This window comes from Podarcis raffonei, chromosome 1 (genome assembly GCF_027172205.1).
Source record: "Podarcis raffonei isolate rPodRaf1 chromosome 1, rPodRaf1.pri, whole genome shotgun sequence".
NCBI classification, from domain to species: Eukaryota; Metazoa; Chordata; class Lepidosauria; order Squamata; family Lacertidae; genus Podarcis; species Podarcis raffonei.
In genome coordinates this window covers 98,416,490-98,441,345 of record NC_070602.1, presented here as the reverse complement: position 1 = coordinate 98,441,345, position 24,856 = coordinate 98,416,490, and the positions used below count along the sequence as shown (strand labels likewise).

At 38.5% G+C, this 24,856-nt stretch overlaps 1 protein-coding gene across 5 annotated transcripts in view; it reads left to right on the top strand.

The window, feature by feature from the left end:
- LRP1B (LDL receptor related protein 1B) overlaps positions 1–24,856 on the top strand; it is a 748,913-nt gene that overhangs the window by 715,296 nt on the left and 8,761 nt on the right. For 3 of the 5 annotated variants that reach the window (XM_053405851.1, XM_053405869.1, XM_053405841.1), the window contains 9 exons: positions 1,287–1,460; positions 4,060–4,185; positions 4,900–5,064; positions 7,392–7,553; positions 10,089–10,263; positions 10,963–11,067; positions 11,464–11,577; positions 21,224–21,300; positions 23,730–23,820. In XM_053405851.1, coding sequence (XP_053261826.1) covers positions 1,287–1,460; positions 4,060–4,185; positions 4,900–5,064; positions 7,392–7,553; positions 10,089–10,263; positions 10,963–11,067; positions 11,464–11,577; positions 21,224–21,300; positions 23,730–23,820 — 1,189 coding nt within the window. Of the gene's footprint in view, positions 1–1,286; positions 1,461–4,059; positions 4,186–4,894; positions 5,065–7,391; positions 7,554–10,088; positions 10,264–10,962; positions 11,068–11,463; positions 11,578–21,223; positions 21,301–23,729; positions 23,821–24,856 lie in introns of those variants that run through there. The other 2 variants (XM_053405860.1, XM_053405878.1) reach the window with 2 other exon arrangements.

Sequence of the window (24,856 nt, the reverse complement as noted above, 5' to 3'; positions counted from 1 at the left end):
GACAGCAACACAAAATGGGATCCAGTGGATTCTGCCCAAAGTAATTTATATTCTACAGGCAGTAAACCCGATTCTTTGGTTAAACTACACCATGCAAATACGTTTAGTTTTATAGATAAGTCTGCAGCATTTGGTCGTTGTGCTTGAAAAACAAGTTTTCAAATTATAATTTAGACAAACAAAGTTAGGCTAACGTAAATTCTTCTTTAGTGCAGGGCTTGTGATATGAACAGGATATTCTTGGGTATTTGTACATCTATGAGTCTTTGAAACTATTAGAACGTAACACTTGAACATCTACTCCTGGCATAACGGGGTTGGGCTGTGGCTCTTGTCATGAGGGAGAAAAAGAAACTCCCTGGGAAAGTGGGAAGCTCCCAATCAGTTTTTTGCTCCTGCCTGAACAAAGCAGTCACTTTGCAAGGGAGATGTACTCCTCTCCCACTCCTTCAGTACAAACTGTTTAGATCTAAGGCGCCCCTCAGGGGCTAAGCTAGAGATGCCAGGCCTCTTCCTTTCCCTGATCTATTCTGACTTTGAAGAGACAGGGCTGCAGGGAATCCCCAAATCCCACTCACCCTTCCTTCTCCTGGCCACAGACCTATTCTAATTGGCAGACCTGGAAGAAGAGGAATGGAGTGAAGGGGACATCTCAGAGGAACAGTCCCTAGAACGCCCACTACCTACCTTTACAAGTCCTTAGCAGCCTTAGGCTTGAATACTACACGTCTTGAGTTCCCCTGCCCAAAGGACAGTGGTCCTCCCAGAAGCTCAACCATCCACCAGATCTGTGCCAAACCTAACAGTGGCAAAGAAAGCACTCTATGATGAGGGCTGTGATGCACTCCAAATACAGTGGTACCTCGAGTTACAAATGCCTCGGGTTACAAACACTTCAGGTTACAAACTTTGCTAACCTGGAAGAGTTACCTCGAGTTGAGAATTTTGCCCCAGGATGAGAATGGAAATTGTGTGCCGGCGGCACAGCAGCAGCAAGAGGCCCCATTAGCGAAAGCACGCCTCTAGTTAAGAACAGTTTCGGGTTAAGAACGGAGCTCCGGAACAAATTAAGTTCGTAACTAGAGGTACCACTGTAATCAGTATTTGTCTCCTGATACATTCCTCCAGAATCCTGCAGCAGATTGATGCATGACTATCTCTAGCAAGGAAATCATGTAAATCCTTCATCGCTTGGGCACGCCAAATTCTGCTTATATCAACTAGCAATATGTTGTTATCAGATGATAGCATCTAAATTGACATGTGCACATTTCTTCTTCTTCAAGGATTACTCCATCCCCATAGAATTGATATTTTTGAAAATTATATATATGGAGCAGGACCTAAAAATGGTGCATTTAGAGTACAAAAATTTGGTCACGGCTCTGTAGAATATCTAAATACGGAGACAGATAAGACAAAAAGTGCCTTGATTTCACATCGCTACAAACAAACATACTGTGAGTATATTTTGTTACTTTTCAATACAATATTTTAAGATCTTTATAAATTTAAGACATTGTATATGGAATATATATATATGAGAACAAGTGATAGATCGTGTCCTTCCTAAAAGAGGGCACATGTTGCAGTGAGATCTGGAGACTGACCTCTTAGTTGTGGGTGGGTCTATTGGATAGCCACAGCACCTAGTTGGTATGTTCCTTGATGCTGGGTTTCAATCTGGCCAATGGGGTTGCAGTCTAAAAGGATTGAAGGACCTATATAAACCCATGCAAGTGACCCAGATCTTCCTCTTTCAGCTCGTGCATCGGAACACCCGCCCAGCTGTCCCTAATTTTAGGGCCTTTTGCGATTGACCTTGCTATGCTGTTGTGTGCTGTCTGTCATTAGGACAGGGGCACGGCAGGAATTTTCCCACTTGGCTGATTGGCTGTGGCCATTTGGGTTTCACCTGCCATGCAGCAAATCGTCACAACTTGTAAGGTTGCGGATAGGCACTGGTTCAGGTGATAGGGATGGGAGAACGGTCTCGCCATCCCTATGTGAAGGGTATTCCGTTAAAGGAATCCAGGGACTCAACTTGGTTTGGTCAACCCCTGAAACGGGGTTGTGCCTGTGCCTGAGTCCAGGGGAGCATCTGGGGAGTGAAGAGAGTCTGCTCCCAGGCTTTTCACCTGCCTCAGGTGTTCACCCTTGGCTGACCCATTTTAGAGCTCTGGGTCAGCGCTACCTGCAAGGGTGTAGGGAGCTAGTCAAACCAGAGCCTATGCAACCACTCACTTTTCTGTAATCAATAAAGTTGTGGCCTAAATTCTGCCAAAAACCAAAACTAAAATTTGAGTCAAATGTGTCTTTATTTAAGGGGGAGGTCTCTGGGTCTGAACAAGCAACTTCATAGGTGTTACACATGCCGGCAACGTGTACTCAAGTGAGTTATTTTCTGGCATCCTGGGGATAAGTGGATCCACTGGATACTGGTAGCCAAGTGTATTATGGTTGATGAGAAAAGGGGGAAGAGAAGAGAAGGGGTGGGGTTGGGGTAGAAAGCATTTCATGGGGAAAAAACTAAAGGTAACCAGTACACTTGCAGTAAAAGACCAACTGCCTTCTTTCCTCAATGCAGTTTGTCTGATTTTGGGTCTCCCCATCGAGCATTGATATTCAGCAAAGAGTTGGGTGTGCACTTTTAATGTTGCTAATTAATTGGCTTTGTTATCTTGTAATAGTCATAATTCAGTTGCCAGGTATGTCTGCGGAAAAAAATTAATTAAGATAAACTTATCTTTGGACTGACTATATTGTATTTTCCAAGTAAAATTGTTGAAATATTTTAAAAATAAACTGTCTTTTAAATTAAAAAGTCTTTCATTTTACAAAGCACCGTTAACTAAAAAAATCTATTCTGTATAAATACTTCAGACATAAGAATACATCATTTTTTTATTTTACCACAGCATATCATATAAAGTGAAGAAGATTACTCCCAATAGTTATACTGAAAGAAGAATTTTAAGTTGGGAAAACTAATTGCCCATTTTGATACCTAGCCAAAGCACTTAGGTTTAGTGTTTCTTTTATTCTGGAAAGTCTACTGGGGACTTTTAGATCTTGATTAAGCAGAGATAATGCACAATTTAGGGTCTTAAAACATACTCTTAGTTAATTATAAATATATTTCTAAGTGCTTGAAACGTAACAGATAGAGTGATTGATGCACACCTATTGAACTGTGGAATAAATATAAATTATTCTTCTCAAACTGGATGCAGTTACTTCTGTAAGCACAGAACACAGTTGGAGAGCTTAATATATTTATATGGCCTGCTATCAAATATTATAATTCCTCACGTGTTATGCTGAGCCCTACCACATGATAACTATGGAGATGAGTGCACAAAAGGAGGAAAATACAGATATTAAAGCATTAGGAAAAAGGGTCTAGGATGATGCTACAGTTAAGTAAATATATGCAGCAAAATACCGAAGCTAATGCTCCTCAGTACCACAGCCCATGCAGCTGAAATGTGACCACTTCTCAAGGTTTAGGGGCCTCAGCTTTGTTTTTATTTATGCAATGGTTGCCCAGTTATATAATTAAGAGAGATACAATGCAGTCTTAAACATCTCAACTCAGAAGCAAGTCCCATTGAACTTAATCTGGAGAGACAGGTATATGATTGTGTTGTCGGTCATGTGCTTTAATGCCTCCTGTTGAAATCAATACACTTAAAAATTATTTTGACTGGATTGTTTTCTAAGTAGAAAATTCTCCAACCTGTAATTTTTCTGTATCGGAGTTTCTTATTTTCTGCATCACAGGATTTTAAAGGAACATTAATCTTAATTAGTTGACTACTGTTATTAATACTTATTAAAATAGTAATAGAACAGCAGATTGCTTTAGAAAATATTCTCTGACAAAAATACTATTTCTGGAATTAAATGCATTGCTAATTATATAAAGCACAAGTTGATTCATAGAGATTTGTTCAGGGCATGACTCTTAATTAATTTAAGGCCTTGGCATATTTGTTTATTCTTTATTTCAGAAATAATCCATTTATGCATTTCTGATTTTCTTCCCTCTTCAAACAGCACTCAATCCTTGTTTGGAGTTTACCTGCGAGTTCCTCTGTTTACTCAACCCTTCAGGTGCCGCTTGTGTATGTCCTGAAGGAAAGTCATTGTTTAATGGAACATGCAGTGATTTGAGCATTTTAGGTGGGTATTATAATTTACTCAAGAAAAGGTGAATAAGATTATGAATGTACAGCTGCTAACTTATTTGTCTCCTTTTTGGCAAAGGGCCAACAGGAGAACCTTGCAGAATTTCAGTTCCTATGGTTTTGTATATAAAGGTCTAAGAACTAATGCAGGCATAGGCAAACTTGGCCCTCCAGATGTTTTGGAACTACAACTCCTATCATCCTTGACCACTGGTCCCAAAACATCTGAGGGCCGAGTTTGCCTGTGCCTGAACTAATGGATGAGTTTTGAAAACCTGTAACATTTCAAAAACTGTAACAACTTCAGAAAAAACTTACTAAATTGCATGAAATGCATGGAGAATTGAAAAGTGTTAACTCTGACTTGTGCTTCTCTGCTAAAATCTGAGATTGCACATTCATTTCAGTCGTCGTAGATCAGAGCAAGAAATATTATTTCCTACAGCCATATCATGTTATGGATATGGAAATGTAACCGTGTTAGGAGGCACTAATGTACAAAATCATTCCTGTTGCATCAATGCATATTTTTGCCAAGGTGAAAAGTAGCTGACATGCATTATTTGTAAAGGCAAATATGCACATTTTTGCAAGTTTTCTGAAATGCTTATAGCTGACATGATTCACATCATTCTAGCATTCATTTTCTTTCAATGCCTGGATTAACATTTATAGGAATTTGATCTGCATGTTTATGCTTTAAGTACAGATGATACATGTAAGCTGACTTGTGAAAATGGAGGAAGGTGTGTTATTAATGAAAAGGGTGATCAAAGATGTTACTGTTGGCCAAGTTATTCAGGGGAAAGATGTGAAACTAACCACTGTAACAACTATTGCCAAAATGGAGGAACCTGTGTAGCTTCTGTCCTTGGTGAGTATTTCTACCATTTTTCAGTGAAAGGTTGTTTTTTAAAAAAAGTTTCAGTAGTTGATGAAATACACAATTTTGAATGTCCAAATGCACATGCATTATACAGGAATAAATAATCCCGATAAAAGAATATACATGCACAGGAATAGCTTCCATATCTATGGTTTCTTCCAATGTGCCCCAAGAAAAAAATGTTGTGAATAGAGTATAGAGCACCCAAAACCGGCAGCAAGGCTTAATTAAAAGGGTCTCCCCTTTGGAGACAGGAATGCAATTCAGGGGCCCTTTCCCATTTCATGTCAGGTAGAACAGGGAGGTCTACAAATGATACTGCACCCGTCGATCAGTGGATCAGACATATTACTTGGTATAACAACAAGTAAACAAGCAAATTGCAGGTTAATATTCATAGTGTGCTGGGGGTTAAAATTGTGCTACACAATGTTGTAAATTATAGATCTTCATTATCTGGACACAAATGTTAATTTGTTAAACAAATCTCACCGGCAACTCTTAGGTTTATTCATTAGTGGTTTACTTACAGTTAAGCCCTTTGGTAAATTCCTCTGTGGACAACATGTAAGTAGAGTTTGGGGCAGTTTTAATTAAAATGTATAAATTTGTGACAGTTGTATTGAACTATTATAACTGACCGGAGAAAATGTCATCTGTTAATTAAAAGTGTAGCTCTGACAAACATAATTAAAACCTAAAGCTGCAATACTAACAACAGCAAAAGTTTATGAAAAATGTACTTTACTTTTTCAAGAATTAGTGTCCAAAATACAACAGTAGAAATGAATTTATTGAACTCATTAGCATGTAGGATTAGATCCACATATTTGTAACAAATAGGGGGAGTGCAGATGTTGACTGTCCTGCCTCCTACTCTCCTTGGTAACCCATGGACATATAAATCCCTCAAAGGACAGAGCTCTATTAAATGGGGTCAGTTGTGGTATGAGGAGCTGAGAGGCAAAGGGGATCACGGAGAAGTAGGAGCTCAGAGTTACCTGGGAGTAAGTACCATTGAACTGAATGAGACTTACTCCTAAGTACACATGAATAGGATTGAATGTTGAAGCTATAATCTTATATTTTGTTACCAGTTATCACACCTGTGTGCCCAAAACAGAAACACCCATGATGCAGGAGGTGGCTCAGGGGAACCTCACATTTTGCAGAAGGCTTTTTGTGAGGGAATGGTGGAGTCACTGATTCCCAATCCAAACTGCAGCACAAGTCTCCATTTATTTCTATAGAAAGCTCTCATTTTTATCCCTTGAAGGGAGACACTGTTTATAAGTCAGTATATGCTAATGCTAGAAGCCTCCATACCAAGATGGATGGAGACCTTGGTCTTGGATGACATCATTGATAGAGTGGGCATAAATGGAAACTCGGTAGAAAGGAAAGAATATAAACAATCACTAAGTCAAATAGTCAAAACAAAAAAATTTTTTCCTTCCAGTAGCACCTTAAAGACCAACTAAGTTAGTTCTTGGTATGAGCTTTCGTGTGCATGCACACTTCTTCAGATGTGTGCATGCACACGAAAGCTCATACCAAGAACTAACTTAGTTGGTCTTTAAGGTGCTACTGGAAGGAAAAAAAATTTTTGTTTTGACTATGGCAGACCAACACGGCTACCTATCTGTAAGTCAAATAGGGCATTGAGTCCAGCAAGCTAGAAGTGCCAAAAGGGGCAGACTCCTCTACAGTATTGTGGTTGGTGATACCACCAGAGTAATTTAGTTAGTGTAGTTTGCCCCTAGTGGGCCAACGTCTGATGCCGAGTGTGCCTCATTAGACCTGTGGGCCATAGGTCCTTCTCTGCTGTCTTAGGGGGTAGGGATACTACAACATTGTATCATAGTTCCAGCTGCTTATTTTGTAATAATGAAATTCACATTTAAAATGAATTGGCTGTCATTTAAGACACCAGATCCCTAATCAAGAAGTGCCTCATTGAGGCCCTGTGCATTCTGTTCAGCAAACACACACACACACACCACAACCATACTTCATAACACTTAAATGTTAAATGAATTCAAGAAGAAAATTTAGAATTTTATATTTGCATAACAGAAACAGTAGCCAAAATCACTTATTGTTCCTCCATTTCACTTATGGATCTGCTGTTATTCTTTCTGCTAATGTTATTAAATTTAAGTTTCCTTTATTTGAATAGTAATTATAAAATGTTTAGTTGTACATGGCATGAATGATAACTGGTCTGTAACATACTTTTTTTTCTTAACTGCACTTATATATTTTTCAGTCAAAAATGCATACCTAGTTTTACAAATTCAATTTCTGTCTTCTAGGAAGGCCTACATGCAGCTGTACAGTGGGGTTTACAGGTCCAAACTGCAACAAAACAGTTTGTGATAATTTTTGCCAAAATGGGGGGACCTGCACCGTCACTGCTGGAAATCAGCCCCGTTGCCATTGTCATCCTGAATATACTGGTGACAGATGCCAATATTGTAAGTATTATCAATATAAGGCAGGAAACTTAAAGCTTTGCAAGTTTAAAACACGAATAGCAACCTGCAGCAACTGCATTTTTTTTATTTTAAAAAATGACAGCTTCTTCTAGACACTTCAAGGCAGCCAACATGCAAAATAAAACTGTATAATTAAAATTTACGTTGTAATAAAAGTAACCCTAATCAGACAATCAAAATAGCAACCAGTGCTATTGTGTGCAATTTTAAAGCTCCCGAAAGTCTTGCTGAAACCAGCTTTGCAAAGCTTTCTAAAATAACCAGGAATGAACACACACTGGACAGAGCATTCCAGAGTTTTTTGAGCCACCCTCTGAGAAAGTGCTTTCTGTGCCTTGCATTGTTTTCAAAACCTTCAAAGAGGAGGCTCTTATTTATATTTTTAATTGTATCCACATCATGGCATGTAACTCGTTACAGCCATAATTTAGGGGGGACAGCTGCCCACCTACCGGTAAATCAATCAAAATCAATACAAATCTGAGGTTCTGCCCCCCCCCCCCCCGCAACAAAAATCCTGGCTATGCCCATATTTAAATCACAACATGCACCATTAATAAAAGCACAAGAACAAAGTTGTAAACTAATAAAAAGATTCAAAGCCATGAAGTATTTAAATTTTTCTTACAAATACTGTAAAATTGGAAGAGCCAGAAGAAAACCTTGGAACAGTTCTGATACAATGAATTATTATATTATACTAAAGTATTTCATTTGTACAACAAGATCTGTCAAACAGCAAAAGAAAGAAAATCACATGCATCTTAAATAGAATTTTCATTGAGCACATTTATAGTAGGCAGACTATTAAATAAATACAAAGCTTTTAATGAAAACCCCCCAGCAATAATGGTGATTCTGTTCTTCTTGGTATTGAATAAACTCTATGGATCCTAAAATAACTTCAGTTGGGTATTTGAAAACAATATAGTACATAAATCAATGCAGACAGACACACAGATTAAGAAAAAAATATTTACTTTAGGCTTACTGAAAAGCCAGACAAATTGTTTCCGGTTGACTGCTTCTGCAAACATCATTTTTTTAAAAAGAATTCATTTAAATGTAAATTTAAGGGTACTCGCTACACTGTGTGTTGATTATCAGATTTGAATGTCTGCTGACATAGTCTAAAATAACAGCATATTTCAGATAAACTAAATCCATTAATGAGCAAATAAAAGTAAGGAGAAGGAAGGGGTGTTATTTATTTAAAGCTTCCAAGGATTTGAGAATTATTTATTGTAAACAGTTGTTGCCTAGATATATATTAGACTTTGTGGCTTATAGTAGAGAACAATTACCTCCAAATAGGCTTATGTAGCTTATCACTTATTCATTATAATAAACAACACTTACAACACCATTATGGCCTTCGTATGTTCCTCATGCATTGTTGGAGTAATTTTACAATAATCTTGTAATGCAGGCCAGTAGTATTAGCCCTTAAATAGGAGTGGAGCAAAATTTTAAATCAAAATTTTGAGAGAGAGCGTCAGTGTGGTATACAGTGAGGATGGGAGGCCAGGGTTCAAATTTCTGCACCAGCATGAAGCTCACTGAGTGACCTTGGGCCAGTCACTATACCTCAGCTTGTGTGTGGAAACCACTGCACACTGTCCTAAATGTGTACCTACGCCACCCCTTACCTACACACACTCACAGACTGACACAAAAGCATGACTTATTATAAGAGAAAGTCCATACAAACCAAATGCACAGTAACTAATGTAAATTTACCATATATTATATATGCAGGACAGCAATTATAATAAACACATTCACAGACAGTGAAGAGAATAAACCCTTGTCTATAAGAGAAAGCCAAGTGGTTTGAGCATAGCCTTGTGTTTTTAAAACTCAAGACGACTGCCATGTAAGCAAAGTTTCCCTATTCTAGCTCTTGATAGCTGATCCTGTAGCAATGGAAAATGTTAGGGCAATCCTTGAGAGTAGTATGGAAGGTAGAGGAAATCGTTGGAGCTGTGTCAACTAGCCAGAGACAGCCAAAAATATGGGTAGATATTAAGTGGGTTTTCAAATTCTATGGATGGGCCTGTATTAAGGAGGGGTTTAATGAGGTATATAAGTTGGGAGCTTAATGGAAGACGACTTTACTTGACACCGAAGTGATACCCATGTTTGTCCAAAGAAAACCCAAATCTGTAGATTGAAGACACAGGGTCTGTGCATTTAGCAATCTTCTGAGAATCAAATAGTTGGTATTCCTAGTGATTCCTGTCACATCTGCCCAACAGGTAAAAAGGTAATAGAAAAGGCAGTTCCAATGGAACTCTGTGGTCATGCCAACCACAGTGAGCCAAACTGAATGCTTACTCAGGGAATAGTGGTAAGACTTATTTGTCATAAATGAAAAAAGACCATTGGCTAACTTATTGAACTGCCTTGTGTTGCGAGTGAAGCTGTTGGTATAATCAATCTATTAAGATGCTGTGTTTAACAATATATCCCATTTTTATTACTTGTAGTATATAAAATGTTCATTCGTTGCAGATGTTTGCCATCATTATTGTGTTAATTCTGAATCCTGCACCATTGCTGATGATGGCAATGTAGAATGTGTCTGTCCTCTACGATATGAAGGTCCAAAGTGTGAAACAGACAAATGTATAAAATGCCATGGAGGGCAGTGCATTCTGGACAAGGAAAGCGATGACATAATGTGCAAGTAAGTCTACATTATGATAAATAGTTAAATAGGAGGAAAATATTTTAACAATGCAATGCATGCACAGTTAATCAACATGTATCAAAATAGCGGCACACAGTATGACTGACTACTTGTGTATCAAGTCAGTGGTTCAAATGTACTTGAACTTGAGTTGGTGCCATATATATGAGATTTTAAAATACACATATATACCAATTGTTTCGATCAGCACAGAGATTCAAAACTAGCCAGAAGGCAAAAAGAACAAATATCCCAGGAGATTGTGTGTGTCTCTCTGTGTGAATGGGAGGGATGAAAATCATTAGTACTTCCACTTCCCTGCTAAAAACGTGACATATTAATCAGTGACTTCTGGTTCTTACCTGGATATAAATTCACATCTTTCAATCATTCATCTCAGAATAAGGACCTGGGCATGAGTAAGTCAGTCTGCTGTTTTCATATCACACAATTAGGATAATTGGCATGTGTTTTACTATGGAACTGTCAGGACCATCCAGTTATGAACAATTTGCTTATCTTTGGATATTTATTTATTATCCAAGGGCTTTTGGCCTTCCTATGCATTATCTTGTTTTCAACCTTGTACAATCAAATAACTGACAATGTAAACAACATGGCTTGGTAGTGACTTTGGTTTCTAGAATCTGCATTCAACAGTAATAGTATCTAACAGTAATGATGTTTCCCCTATAGCTGCACAAATGGAAAGATTGCATCCAGTTGTCAATTATGTGATGGTTATTGCTACAATGGTGGTATATGTCAGTTGGATCCAGAGACAAACATACCCGTCTGTCTGTGAGTATGCTGCTGTATCTGACAATCATTAGAACATTTTTACACCCAATCAATTCCTCGTGCCATTTTATCTTCTTTTCTTACCAAGTGTGGTGGTAATGATTTTTTTGCTGATCCAGGTCTTCTTTTTTTTTGGTTTTTGACAGTTTTCAGAGTTTTAACTGGAAATGATAGAGGGGTGATTGGCATCTTTAATTACATAGTATATGTTATAACTGCTCTTTGTACCCACTTGAATTAGTGCATAGATAGATATGCTGAGCATATTTTCTCCTTGTACGTTTTTAGCATCAAATGTGTATATCTATCTATCTACTATCTATGCATTTAAAATATGTTCGGCAAAAAAAGGCAGAATATTTATTTATTTAGCTGTATTTTACTGAAATTCTGCAGATGCTCTGTGGGATTTAAAAGTCAGCGCTGTGACCAGAAAGTGAACCCTTGTGATTACTACTGTCAGAATGAGGGAATTTGCACTTTAACTGCGTTTAATGAACCGAGATGCAAGTAGGTTTAACCTTCCACTTAATGCTGCGCATTTTGTGACATCATTTCAGGCCACAGTTCATTGGTTCACATCATGCACATCCATATACATTTCACAATTTATACTTAATCTCAGGGTTCATTTGTGCAGTCTTGCTAATGAGTGTATTCAAATAGTGTCAGATATGCGATTGCTATATTATTAGGACAGGATATTATACTACTATTTATCTACATAATGACAATAAGGTGACATGTCAGGAGGTTCATAAATAAGTCTATATTTAAATAGCTTGAAGTTTATAAAAATGCCAAACATAAATGCATCGTTTGATATTCTAAAACCTTACAGTTTAATTCTACAATGTACAGATTAATTGAACAAGGAAAGCAGACAGTTTGTCAGCTGTTGGAAGTGATAAACATCTTAATCAATGTAATAGAAAAGAATTTTTAAAGCAATTACTCCAAACAACAACAAATTAGAAGATCTGCCTTATCTCTTTACTATGTACAATTTATCTTCATTTATTGCCAACTTTTAATCACAATTCAGATATGAAGCTACGCTTGTCTTGTGCAACAGGAAAATGAATTATCTTGAATTCGAAACTCTCATTTCTACTGAGATTAGGTGCAATCCCACACTTAATTAAGTATGCTTATAGAAATAAGCATAAACATACACTGTGTTTTGTGGGCATAATTTAGGGCTGCCCCATATCACTGAAAGCAACCTTTTATTATGGTGGGGCCACTTTGGTTCCCTAATGTTTGAAAGCTGCTTCCCATTTGGATTGCCTGAGGAGCATGGAGAACCTTACACACAATGTGCTTGTGCCAATCCATACATTTAGCAGTCTTAAAATAGAGCATATGCAATTTAAAGCTGCTGCTACAAATAAACAGTTCTCTAGTTGGCCATTTTAATTTTTCGCAGTTCATACGTTCTGCTAGCAGCATGCTGGAAGTATGGCATGTCAAGTTTCTCTTTCCTTCTTTATATATGGATCTCCTTTGTGTACAGACTATCAGTGAAGAGGTTTAGGAAGAAAAAGGTTCTGTTTTTAAGATGTGAACTAGACATTATTTAAGACATGTTTGGCATCTAGGGTGTGCTATGTAATGTATCCCACAACATAAATCTTACTTTTCCTTTGAGTTTTTCCTGCCAGAGTATTTTGTGTACTCAGATTTTGTGTACCCATTCGCTATTTTATTTGCAATATTTGCTTATGTCAAGTGCACTTACAGTGCAATCCTATACACATCTACTCAAAAATAAGCCCCCAGAGTTCAATGGGACATACTCCTAGTCGTGTGTGTGTGTGTAGGATTGTAACCTTTGTGGTTGCTGACTGTTCTTAACTCATTTAAAGTTATTATAAAATAAATAAAGTCCACTATATAGAATACTTTATCAAGAGTGATACTATTGTTTTATTTCAGGAACCTTTTCAACCTGTGGGCCACATTCTCTTGTAGGGAAACTTTCCAGAGACCACATGCCAATGGTGGATGGGGTCAAAGAGGGTGAAACCATGAATGCAACTCTTACCTTTCAGCAGCAGGCTGCATTCTAGCTACACAAACACTACACTCTGTCTAGAGATATATGAACCACGCAGTAGGGCTGAGCGATATCTGGTTTTTGAACATCGTGATATACTGATATATCACAATGTCTGAAACTTTGTAGGGGCATTGGCAGGCTTAACGGTTTCCCCCCACATCCTAATTTTTGCTGGTGCCTGCTCTTGTGATTCTCTCCCTGCTGCAAGAGGCAGGGAAGAGCTGAGCAAACAGAGTTAACAGGGGCTGCAAGAATCAAAATCTCATAGTTTTTCCCACATTGTGACTTTTGCATAGCACACACAATGTGATATTCATGATATACTGCTAGATCAAAGAATATCATGGTGTGGGCTTCAAACTGGTTTTGGACAATATATTGATATATCACCCAGCCCTACCAGGCAGGAAGCATTATTCCAATTCAAGGATGCATTCCACACAGCCAAACCGACTCAAGGAGGATGTGGAGTAGGACTGGGGTGAAGGGCATGTCCTGAGGAAGTGGTGTGGCCAGGCAAAAAGGCATGGAGGGCTACTTTCAGTTCCTGAGCTCTAGGCTGTTCACCCCTATTTTATTTGCAGTAGCTCCCAGTATTTTGCCGTGACCCAAAGCATAAGCATGACAGAGTTTGGGAAGTTTTAAGGGATATAAGCAAGGAATATATTCCTAAAAGCTGGAGGTCACATATATGGATAGATAGATCCCTCCCCAACGCAGCAGGTCTTAATAAGATAATTTTAAAAGTAACTTTAAACCAAATCGGGCACCTTTCCTAGAAAATGGAAGGAGTATTCAGTCAAAGAATAGAACTGCAAAGGTTATATAAGATCACAGTTTAGGATTCCACTGCTTAAATTTGATATTTTTCAAGTCACACAAAAAAGGTAGCAATGCTGAATTTTAAAATCCATCTTAAGGCTATACCATTATTAGGCCAGCCGAAATATCACAGAATAATGTCTGTCGCCTCTTCTCACATTCTGTCTTCACAGTCTGAGATCCATGGCTTTATCACCAGCCACTTACCCATCCCCCAACCCTCTTGCTTTGTTACTCTAGCCTGATGAAGATTTCTGGAAAACTCATAAGCTTGCACACTACTCTGCGACATTTTGGCCTAATAAAGGCACTGCCCTAAGATGAGTTAAGAGGTTTATTATTGAATCTCATAGAATGTTGTCTTTCATTATCTGTTCTTTATAAAACGATATGTAAACTGGCAATATTGAGTTATACTTCCTCTTTGAATCTAAAAACAACAAAAAGGTTCTCTAATATGGTTCATCTAAACATACGTGGCTGCCCAAATAAATCCAAGGCACACAGATCCAAAACAGACCACTCTTTCTGTCTCCCGTATAAACACTGTAATTGCTTCCTGAAGCATCATCATCATTTTACATTAACCAGCTCATTTCATTTGTCCTAAGCCATATCATCCTGAAGATATAAATCTACTCTACTCAAATGTACAGAAAGGTTGAAGACCAACCAAGACGCATTAGTTACCTAATGTAATAATGTAATCAAAAACAGAAAATGATCTTGGGCGTTATCTTAATTATCTTAGACTGAACTCATTGGGACCTGCTGTTCAGTGGATATGTACAGGACTGCCCCACTTTGCGTGTCGAGGTCCCACAAGCCACCCCCAAATAAATCACAATTCACACATAACTGACTGACTTCAGGATTCCAGCAAAAGCCAGTCGGGGAAAACAATATTGGGGAGAGCATAGAGCCGGGCACCAGACCCTCACCTTCCCCCGCATGCTCCCAGGAGCTTGCGCGGCCTAAGCCCCAACCAGGGATTTGGACGAAAGGATGGCAAGCCCCTAGATTTCTTTAATGGAATTCCCTTGCAGCAGCAGCATTGGAGGGGCAGGCACCACCAATCCATACCCCTCCACCAACCAATTTTTTAACCAATGCCTAACCGCAACCTTACAAATTGTGACGATTTGCTACGCAGTAGGCAAAAACCAGATGATACCAGCCAATCAGCCAACTGGACAAAATTCCTACCAGGCCCCTGCCCCAAAAGCAGACAACCCCATGAGAGGCATAGCAAGGTCAATGCAAAGACCAATACCTAGGGAGGGTAGGCAGGTGTTCCGATGCACGCAGCAAAGAGAACAGTCAGTGCTGCGTATCTTCATTTAAAACCTTTTAGCCCTTCCCCTTAATTGGCAACATCAAAATTTCCCTAGAAACAGGAAACTACCCAATCCTTGCTAATGGCTATCCAAACGATCCTGCCCAGCAACAAGGGGGTGGCGTGCCAGACCCCACCGCAACACATGTTCTCCAGGAAGGAGAACACGCTAAATCAGTAGATTGCTCAGATATCAGTGAATCACAAATATATGCAAAACACTCCTTTTATGAATGCCACTTAAGTACACTGCAGAATGGCAAAATGCCGTCAGTGCTTTAGCCTACAATGTGGATTGAATGATTGAATGTTTACCCTTAAAAATGGATATGGCTCTTGTAGAAATCCATTGTTCTCATCAAACAATTGAAATTTTATGAATGATATGAAACATCCATATGCATTCATCTACACCTCTGTCAAGTGAGGACAGAACTGTATAATACAACAACAATCACTAACATTTTCTTAACCGTTTCACAGTCAATGGATTCTTTTGAAAAATGCTACTCTTCAGCATACTGAACCATAACAAGTTTATAAGAACATTTTAAAATTAAGCAATATTATCAAAAATATTTTGATTTTTTCCCTTCAAAATCAGGCCCTTTAAAATGTACAATTTTTAGTCTTGAATTGGCACACACCTTTTTTCAGAATTAATTCTGCAGAATCTTTTCAGATAACACCAATCACAAAACTCTGTTTCTGTAAGCACTGACTCAAGTGAATCTATGAATATATTTCAGAAAATTAATCTAAGGATAAAATGCTCTAATCATGTGATTGCAGTATGTAAATAACAGGTTGGATTCAAAAAGTTCGCTTGCAGAGGAAGCTTCTTTTGTTTGAAAAAAAGGAACCTTTACAGTGGTCAGATCTGCACTTTATTGTTGCAGGCGAGTTTTTGCAAATTTCCTCTTCTTCTTACCACCCCCTGTACCCTCTAAAACTCTGCTCTGGAGGATTGGGAGATCCTACAGAAAAGTGTTGGAAGTAACATTGTGAGGGGAATACAAGGCAAGGATAGTACCATTACAAAGAACCCTTCGTTGCAACTAGTCGTCTGATTACAGAAAGTGGCCTAAACCACAACCAACAATTCTAATATACTTTATTTGAGAATTTTAGATTTTATTACATATATGAAGTCTTCATTAACAGTGGAAAAGTCAGGGGAAAGAGGAATGAAAGATTTAGGACAAGTGTGAGAACTATTATTTATGAAAAAGTAAAGCAAGGGCTTTACTTTATGCACAAAGTTCTCAACATTTCACCCTCTAATGCAGATTTTGAGAAGAGGAAAGCACAATTATTTATTAATCTTATCCATACTTCACCATTACAGGGTTGGTTACAGCAATTTATAATTCAATATTTTTTTAAAAAAATAATAGTTCAAAAATAATTATAGACAGAGGAATATGGTGGGTACTAAAATATATGTCTGAAGAGTCAAAGGCCAGAGTAGAGAGATGTGTCTTCAGCATACAAAGGTATCTTTGGCCCAACCAATCCGTCACACTAGGAGAAGCCAGTGCAAGAGACCCCACTTGTACAACAGGAGTTCTCCTTGTGTTCCTCCACACCTCCCCCAGATCCATTCTGGAGGGTCAAGAGAACCCCCAGAACAGCATGCAGGAGGACAAAAAGGGGACTTTACTGTCTAGCAAGCATAAGTGATTGTGCTTAAGGAGAGAGCAGATGACTTCCTCCTTATATAACAAAGGTGCCAGCTGCACCTTCATAGGGAGGCAATACCACAACTGCCACAGATGATGTCTTCACCTGGCCACGCAAACCCCTGCACCCTTCAAAAAACAAACACTACTGAGGGCAGTGGGCTTAAAATTCATTTTGTTGTAGATGGACTCCTTCAGGCAGGGATTAAGTTGAAGAAATAATAATAATAATAATAATAATAATAATAATAATAATAATACAGAGTAGTGCCCCTCTATTGATCTTAACCCACAAGAGCGTCTGCAGGGAACGATCTGGTATTTCAGATATTTTGGGCCTAATTTGTTTAGGGCTTTAAACACTAATATGAGCACCTTGTATTGGCCCCAGAACCAAACTCGCAACCAATCCAGCTACCATTAAGCACTTTCAAGAATAGTTATGATATGTGTAGAGATCCTATGGTAATTAATAGGAGATAGAAATGTTGGTCTCAGCTAGATTTGTGCCCAATGTGTTCACCATTTATAATAATAATGCAATAATAATTTATAACCAGCCACCCGATTTCCCTGTTTTCAAAGTTAAAGTACTAAGATTTGACATATGAAAGATTTTCCTCCAAAATAAGGTTCTGTGATTTACAGCACACCCACAGATAGATGGACATATTTCTTCTACTGCCGCCATTCTACAATATGTCATTCCCCCTGTTTTTGAGTATTTGCAGTCTACACCATTCAAAGGTGTTGAAATGAGTATTGCTAGTACCAGGAACATAGTCTGCTAATTATAATAATAAATAGCTACTCTGGCTTTAATTATTATTTTTCAACATTAATTTAGGCTACATAGTATGATTTTCTGCTTTTCTGTTTTGTGTTGTCATCACGTGTGGACTCAGCACATGTAGTATGCTATTACAAATGGTGTTTTATTTATCACCTGTGAAATCTAAATGTTATTGTAAACCATAGTGATATTTGCTGCACTGTACTTTATGGATTTTTAAAGCAAGAAATATAACTTTGTAGATTTTCAGTTAAGTGTACAAATATTCCAGAAATAAGTTTAGAACTTAAAATCAGGAAACACGGTATCACATACATCAATGCTAAATTAATTGTGGTATTATGACTTATAGTCAGCACAATTTAAAGAAAGTAGCAAGTTATTTATGCATGTTGCTCCATAGCAATGAATCTGTTGCCATCAAGCATAAGTAACATGTAAACTGTCCCATATAAGCTACAAATATGGAAAGAATTTTTAAAAATTTTATTTTCAGAAATAGGGCCAGATACTCACTGTATATAAACACTTTCATATTTCTTCACTGGAATGTATCCAAACTTTTACTATATTTAACTTTTTATCTTCTCAACTCTCTTATACCAAAGTATGCTTCCCAAAACCATCGTTTCTGTCTGATGGTCTATTGCTCCCCAAGGCCCCCAAGCCCTTCCGCAAGTAAATAACTTCACATTGACACGTAGTCAGTGTCAGTTGTTAAGTTAATGGGCAAAATTTTGGCCACAGCTATATTGGTTACAGCAAAGTGAGCGGTATTGCCTTAGGCACTGACAAACTATCACTGACTCCTGCCCTCCTAACAGGGAGTGTGAAAAGGTAAACACCAAACGAGGGAGCAACATCGATGAAGACCAACGAAGCTCACCCCGGGGTTCCTGTGGTCCTGACATGGCCCTAGCCCCTCAAGGGAACTACCGACGAGATCCAGGACCCCCTTATTCCTTTACTGGAATACCCTTATTCATGGAGGGGCAGGTGATGGCCGCACCCCCCTCCCACACACTTCATTAAGCCAATGCCTAACCGTCAAACCTTACACAATTGTGACGATTGCTAAGGGGGAAGGCGAAAACCAAGTGGACACTGCCAATTTGCCAAATGGAAAAATTCCTACCCAGCCCCTTTCCAAAACAGGCGACCAACCAATATCCGAAGCAAGGCCAAAGCAGCAACACCTACAAATAAGGACGGGAGGGCGGGTGTTCGGCAGCACGAAGCAAGTGCCTCAGCCACATAGGCCTCCACCAATCACGCCAACTGCACTAATTGGCTCAAACAGGCTGGTGTGATTGTGGGGCCATACAGACAAGGTCTGGGCCATGCCCAGCACCTTCAACCTGGTGGGGGTTCTCTAAGGGGCCCGTGTGCAACCAGGACCCTCGTTAAAGAGGATCCCATTTGCAGGTAAGTTAGGGCTGCTTTATAGACCTGAAAAACTGAATAGTGATGCTCCCCCTCTCCCCAGATGCATGCGTGTGTGCGCGCGCACACATACACACACACACACACACATTCAGTGCAGCCATATAACAGATTGCCACATCCTTTCAGTCATGCAGAACCTTCTTGGGGTTGCATGGCAACTGCAGGCAAGGCCGGAGCCTGCATACACATCCTATTCCACCCAGTCTCTTTTCCAACAGTCTGCTGCTATTAGCAAGATACTTAGAAACCATAGATTAATTGCATTTCTCTATATAGGATAGAAGCAGATGTGATACTATGACAAGTTTTTCCAATAGTTAACATGTTTGGGATGGCGATACAACAGTGCAAACATATACAGGACAGATGGCAGCAAACATTAAGACAGATGATAGCAAACACTTGTACTATTAGCTTAAATTTAACTTTGATGATTTCTTCTTGACTTAAAGGTAACTTTCATGCAAGTATGAAAATAGAGTTGCTTTTAATACTTTTTATGCTGAATTGATCAAGTGTGTGTAGTTCACAGTGTGCAAAGAACAGGCTAATTGACTTGAACATTACATCGCTACAAATTCTATTTCAGCGTTAATGAACCTCCTTGCCTGAGGAAATGTGTTTGTATGTGTATATGTATGTGTGTGTGTGTGTGTGTAATCAGTCTGTAGGCAGATTTTACTAGAATAAAAGCTAGAAGTATACTTTTCCTTGGATAAGCAAAATTAACAAATTAATAACAATAAATACCACCAATATATATTTCATCTAATGAAATATTATGGTGGCTATCTCTACACCATACAACATGCCAATCAATTTTTCTCATCTTAAGAAGATGAACATTAAAATGTCCTGCTTTACTCTTGCCTTTATGATGAAAAGGGGGCTCTAGTACTGGCAGATAGAATACCTGTCTTCCATCCATGAGATGTAGAAAAGTTTAAGGCTTTGTTACAGGATTGCCTTCTTTTTTACTCCTTTCAATCAATTGACAAGAATAGTTAACTAGTTTGCTCCTCAGCACTGTCTCATAAAATTTATATCTGGCATGATATACAGCAGACAATTTATATGTGCCTACATGATCAGAAATGAGGTATAACTCTATTTCAGTCTCCTTCAGGCATCTTCCTAGATGCTTCCCCCCCCCCCCATTGACAGACATCTCTGAGGTAGAATTAGTTTTAACAGAGTGATCTCATTTGACATTGCTTCTCTGGAAACAATTCCACCCCCACCCACAATCAATTAATACAGGAGTATCAAACATGGTGTTTTCCAGATGTTGTTGGACTTCAAAGCTCAGCAACCCCTGCCATTATGTTCAAAGGTTGAGAGCTGTAGCCCAAAAACAGCTGGAGGGGGCACCAGGTTGACTACCCATGAAAATCAGCCAATTAAAATAATGCAGCCCAGGTATCACCCAAGCTTAATGGATAACAAGTAACTCATTTCAGAATATTCCATTTTTAATAGCTTTTCATTTCTACTTGTGGCCTGTTCATAAAAAGCACAATTATTGCTCAGGAACATAAATAATTGCTACTTATATGTCTAGGATTCCTATTTTGGTGCTTCTATTAGTCTAAAGTCAATACATTTTAGGTTAAGACATTTTGCAAAAGACACAGGAGAGAATAGTAAAATGAAAGCAGTTTTGTAAGTAAAAATGAGACTTCCCGGTTTGTGAATGTTTAATGTCATCAGTCTCTACTAACAAGAGACTTTATATTTAGTTATTATCTGTGACTTTCATTGCAGGTTTTGATACCCAATGTTAACAGTACTGGCATTGTTGTATTACCACTTAACTATTTTATAAATTTTATTATATATTTTGATAAATATTGAAGAAATGAAAATGGTAGCATCATTACACCTTATTGGAGACAAATTGTGTTTACTCCAGAACATGATTTTTTGGTCATTAATATGGGTTATGTCTATTTAATATATTTTTGTATAATTTGTAAGTGTGAGGTGATTTTATTATCTCAATTGGGTTGTTTTAGATGCTCCACCAACTGGTCTGGTACACAGTGTGAGAGGCCAGCTCCTAAAAGCAGCAAATCTGACAATATCAGTACAAGTAAGTTTTTTTGAATAACAATGTTAATATAATTTAAGCCGTTATTTAAGGAACAAAGCATTTTTTGATAGCACTGGAAGTTATTGGAATGGGCATTTTGCTACTGTTATTGACATTAATTTCTTGTATCTTTATTTTTTAGATCTTATGATTAAATGGAAATTGTTCAGTTCAGTTGTGTATTTTTTGATATGTTCTTTTTTGTTTATGACTACTTTTGTTATGTTTGTAATGTAAATCTTTTCATGTTGTAAGCTGCCTTGGGCATGGTTTTAACTTTGGGAAGGCAGCATACAAATAAAATGATGGTGATAATTGACCATTCCTGTGGACATGTGGGTCACTCTGATATGAAAAGTATGGGACAACTGTTAGAGCCTAACTATGTGAAATGTTTATTATGTAGTTTGCCTTTGCAAACATTTTCTTTCACAAATTGACAGCATGGAAGCTCACAATTTGGAACGGGACACTGGAAAGGGGGAGGTTAATTCTTTACACCGACGCAGTCCTGATATGCATAGGGGGCCCTGCATCTGCAATTTACATTGGACCATTTAATCAAATGGAAGATTCTTCTCCCTTTCCATGCCATTTGCAGTATTAGGGAAGGGGTAATGATCTCAATCAGGATCAAATAAGGGTAAAGGTTAAAGCTCTGCTACCCCTCCATGCCTGAATCCCAATCAAGGTCCCCACAGTGGCAGGTACCGTATTTTTTGCTCTATAAGACTCACTTTTCCCCTCCTAAAAAGTAAGGGGAAATGTGTGTGCGTCTTATGGAGCGAATGCAGGCTGCACAGCTATCCCAGAAGCCAGAACAGCAAGAGGGATCGCTGCTTTCGCTGCGCAGCGATCCCTCTTGCTGTTCTGGCTTCTGAGATTCAGAATCTTTTTTTTCTTGTTTTCCTCCTCCAAAAACTAGGTGCGTCTTGTGGTCTGGTGTGTCTTATAGAGCGAAAAATACGGTAATTTGTGAACTAAGAAGCATGACATCTAGTTTGGGCCATAAGAAGACAATAGGAGGAAAGTTTACAAGTGATGGATAAAGTTTGGTTTCAGTTAGGAGAATTGCAGAATAAATCGAAATTAATGGAAAACTAGGTTTTGAAAAAGCACTTGACAGAAAAGAAAGTGCACCAAATCAAAGTTAGTTATGTAACTAAGAAAATTCACTTTTAAAAAGAATTAAGTGTTTCTTGCACACAATCTGGGCTATTGTGTCCAAGAGGATAACTGGGCAGGACCTGTTTGTGCTCATCAAGTAAGATATGCATATGCAGAAACATGTCTTTGCATATGTATACTCTCTAACTGGGTTAGATACCTATTTAGACAAGTCGGTGGTTAATAAGTAGTTAAGAAAAAGTTAAGTATGGTCCCTAGATCATTACATTTGAGAAGTCAAATGTAATGTTTCAGCAAATAAACATGTTTGGCATGTCCTGTGCTTGATAGAGTAGTATTTGGTTACAAACTTTAACCATATGGTATGGTGTCATGATCACTATCCAGAAGGCTTGTAATCTACTTTAACAAACTGAAACTGGGATAGAATAAAAGAATTGTAGAGTTGGAAGAGACCATGAGGATCATCTAGTCCAGCCTCTTGCAATGCAGGAATATGCAGCTGCCTCACATGGTGATCAAACCTGCAACCTTGGCATCATCAGCACCACACTCTAACCAACTGAGCTATCTAGAAGACTGGTGACAGATTGATACACAAAGAGGGACTGGAGTATGACTGTCAGGTGGCAGTGAAATGGCTAATAAAGAGAAATTAAATAGTTCAACGAATGACTTAAGTAAAATGTCAGCTTTGAGAAAGGACTTTGAGAAAGGCAGGCCAACTGCTGGAACTTAATAGTAGAAGGAATTTAAACTTTTCATCTTGTCATGTAGAGAACCCAAAGATACTTCTCAGTAGAATATTTTAGAACCAGAACACTGGAATATAATGAACAACTCTAGGTCAGTCAGTGACCTGGTTCAGACGTTAGTTTGAAATGCAGTTAAACTGAACTATAGTTTAAAAGGTGAACATAATGTGTGCTACTGTAAATGCTTTTCCCTGTTCAGGCTGCTTCCACACTGCTGGGAGCTAAGATATGCTCCTGCTTAGTATCATGTCAAAACCAGAGCTGATGGGTTGTTTCTCTCCAAACAAACCCACGAGCTGTAACCAAGGTTTATTCTTGGCTCACAGCTTTTTGGGAGGAAAGAAACTACAACTCAGGTTTCAGGTGACACAAAAACATTTAACAGCTTCCAGTATTCCATCCCTACCTTACCTTATCTATTTGTTAAAACCTGATCTACATTACAATCAAAGCTGCATGTCACTCTGCTTACTAAGGTATTATCAAAGTTTCCTTGCCAAGTGTTAAATTATCAGTAGTCAAACCTGTTTCTGTTATTTGTTGCAGGAAGCATTGCAATCATTGTTCCACTCGTCCTCTTGGTGACCTTGATTACTACTTTGGTAATAGGTTTGCTACTTTGTAAAAGAAAGCGAAGGTAAGAAATTTCTGTCAAAGGAAAAAGAAGCAATTTACTGGATAAGTTCTAAGGACAACCAACCTTGAATGGTGATGATGGTTGTGTAATTTCAGTCCAATCCTATCTCTGAGATACTCCAAATAATTTGCAATATGAAATACCAATGGGGAATATAACAGGAACAGAGGTGGGAGAGTCAATGGTAGGGCTTGATGAATTTGAGCAAATGGGATACACTTACTTAAAGCTTGATCATAGTTGGGAACTAGGATTAAGAAGATGAGTCAAAGGCCACATAGAAAAGGCACATTTTCAGAGGAGCCTTGAAGGAAAGGAACAAAATGACACCAGCTACATGTTCATGGCAAAAGTAAAACAAAGCAAAAAGAAGGGAGAATGGGCGTGACTGTTTAAGGCAGTAAGAGAGAGCTAGTGGAGCGGACGGCATGGGCATCAACAAATCAAGACCAACAGATACGATAGGTAAGGACAATATATTTAGGCTGGGTACACAAAGGGACAGCTAGTGAAGTGGGGAATCTACTGCTGCTACTACTGCTGCTACTACTAACAACAACAGCAACAGCAACAATTTATTTGTACCCAGCCAGATGGGTGGGGTACAAATTATTTATATTGCTCCAGCCACTCTGGGCAGCTTCCAGCATATAAAAAAAAACAGTAAAACATTAAGCCTTAAAAAGCTTCCCTATACAGGGCTGCCTTTAGATGTTTCCTAAATGTTATATAATTACTCAACTCCTTAACATCTGATGGGAGGGCATTCCACAGAGTGGGCACCACCACTGAAAGGCCCTCTGCCGGGTTCAGATAATTGTCATACCATCTGAATGTGGCAGAGGGCCTTTTCGGTAGTGGTGCACTTAGGTATGCAAGAAGGGCATTAAAACTTGGCAAATAACTGGATATAGCGTACAAAGAAGAGACGTGAAACCTATTTACCAAGGAGACCGGACATAGACTAAAGAAAGGAAGACTTGGGAGGAAAGAGAACTGATTCTGGCTTAGACTTGCTGACCTTGGTATTGCAATT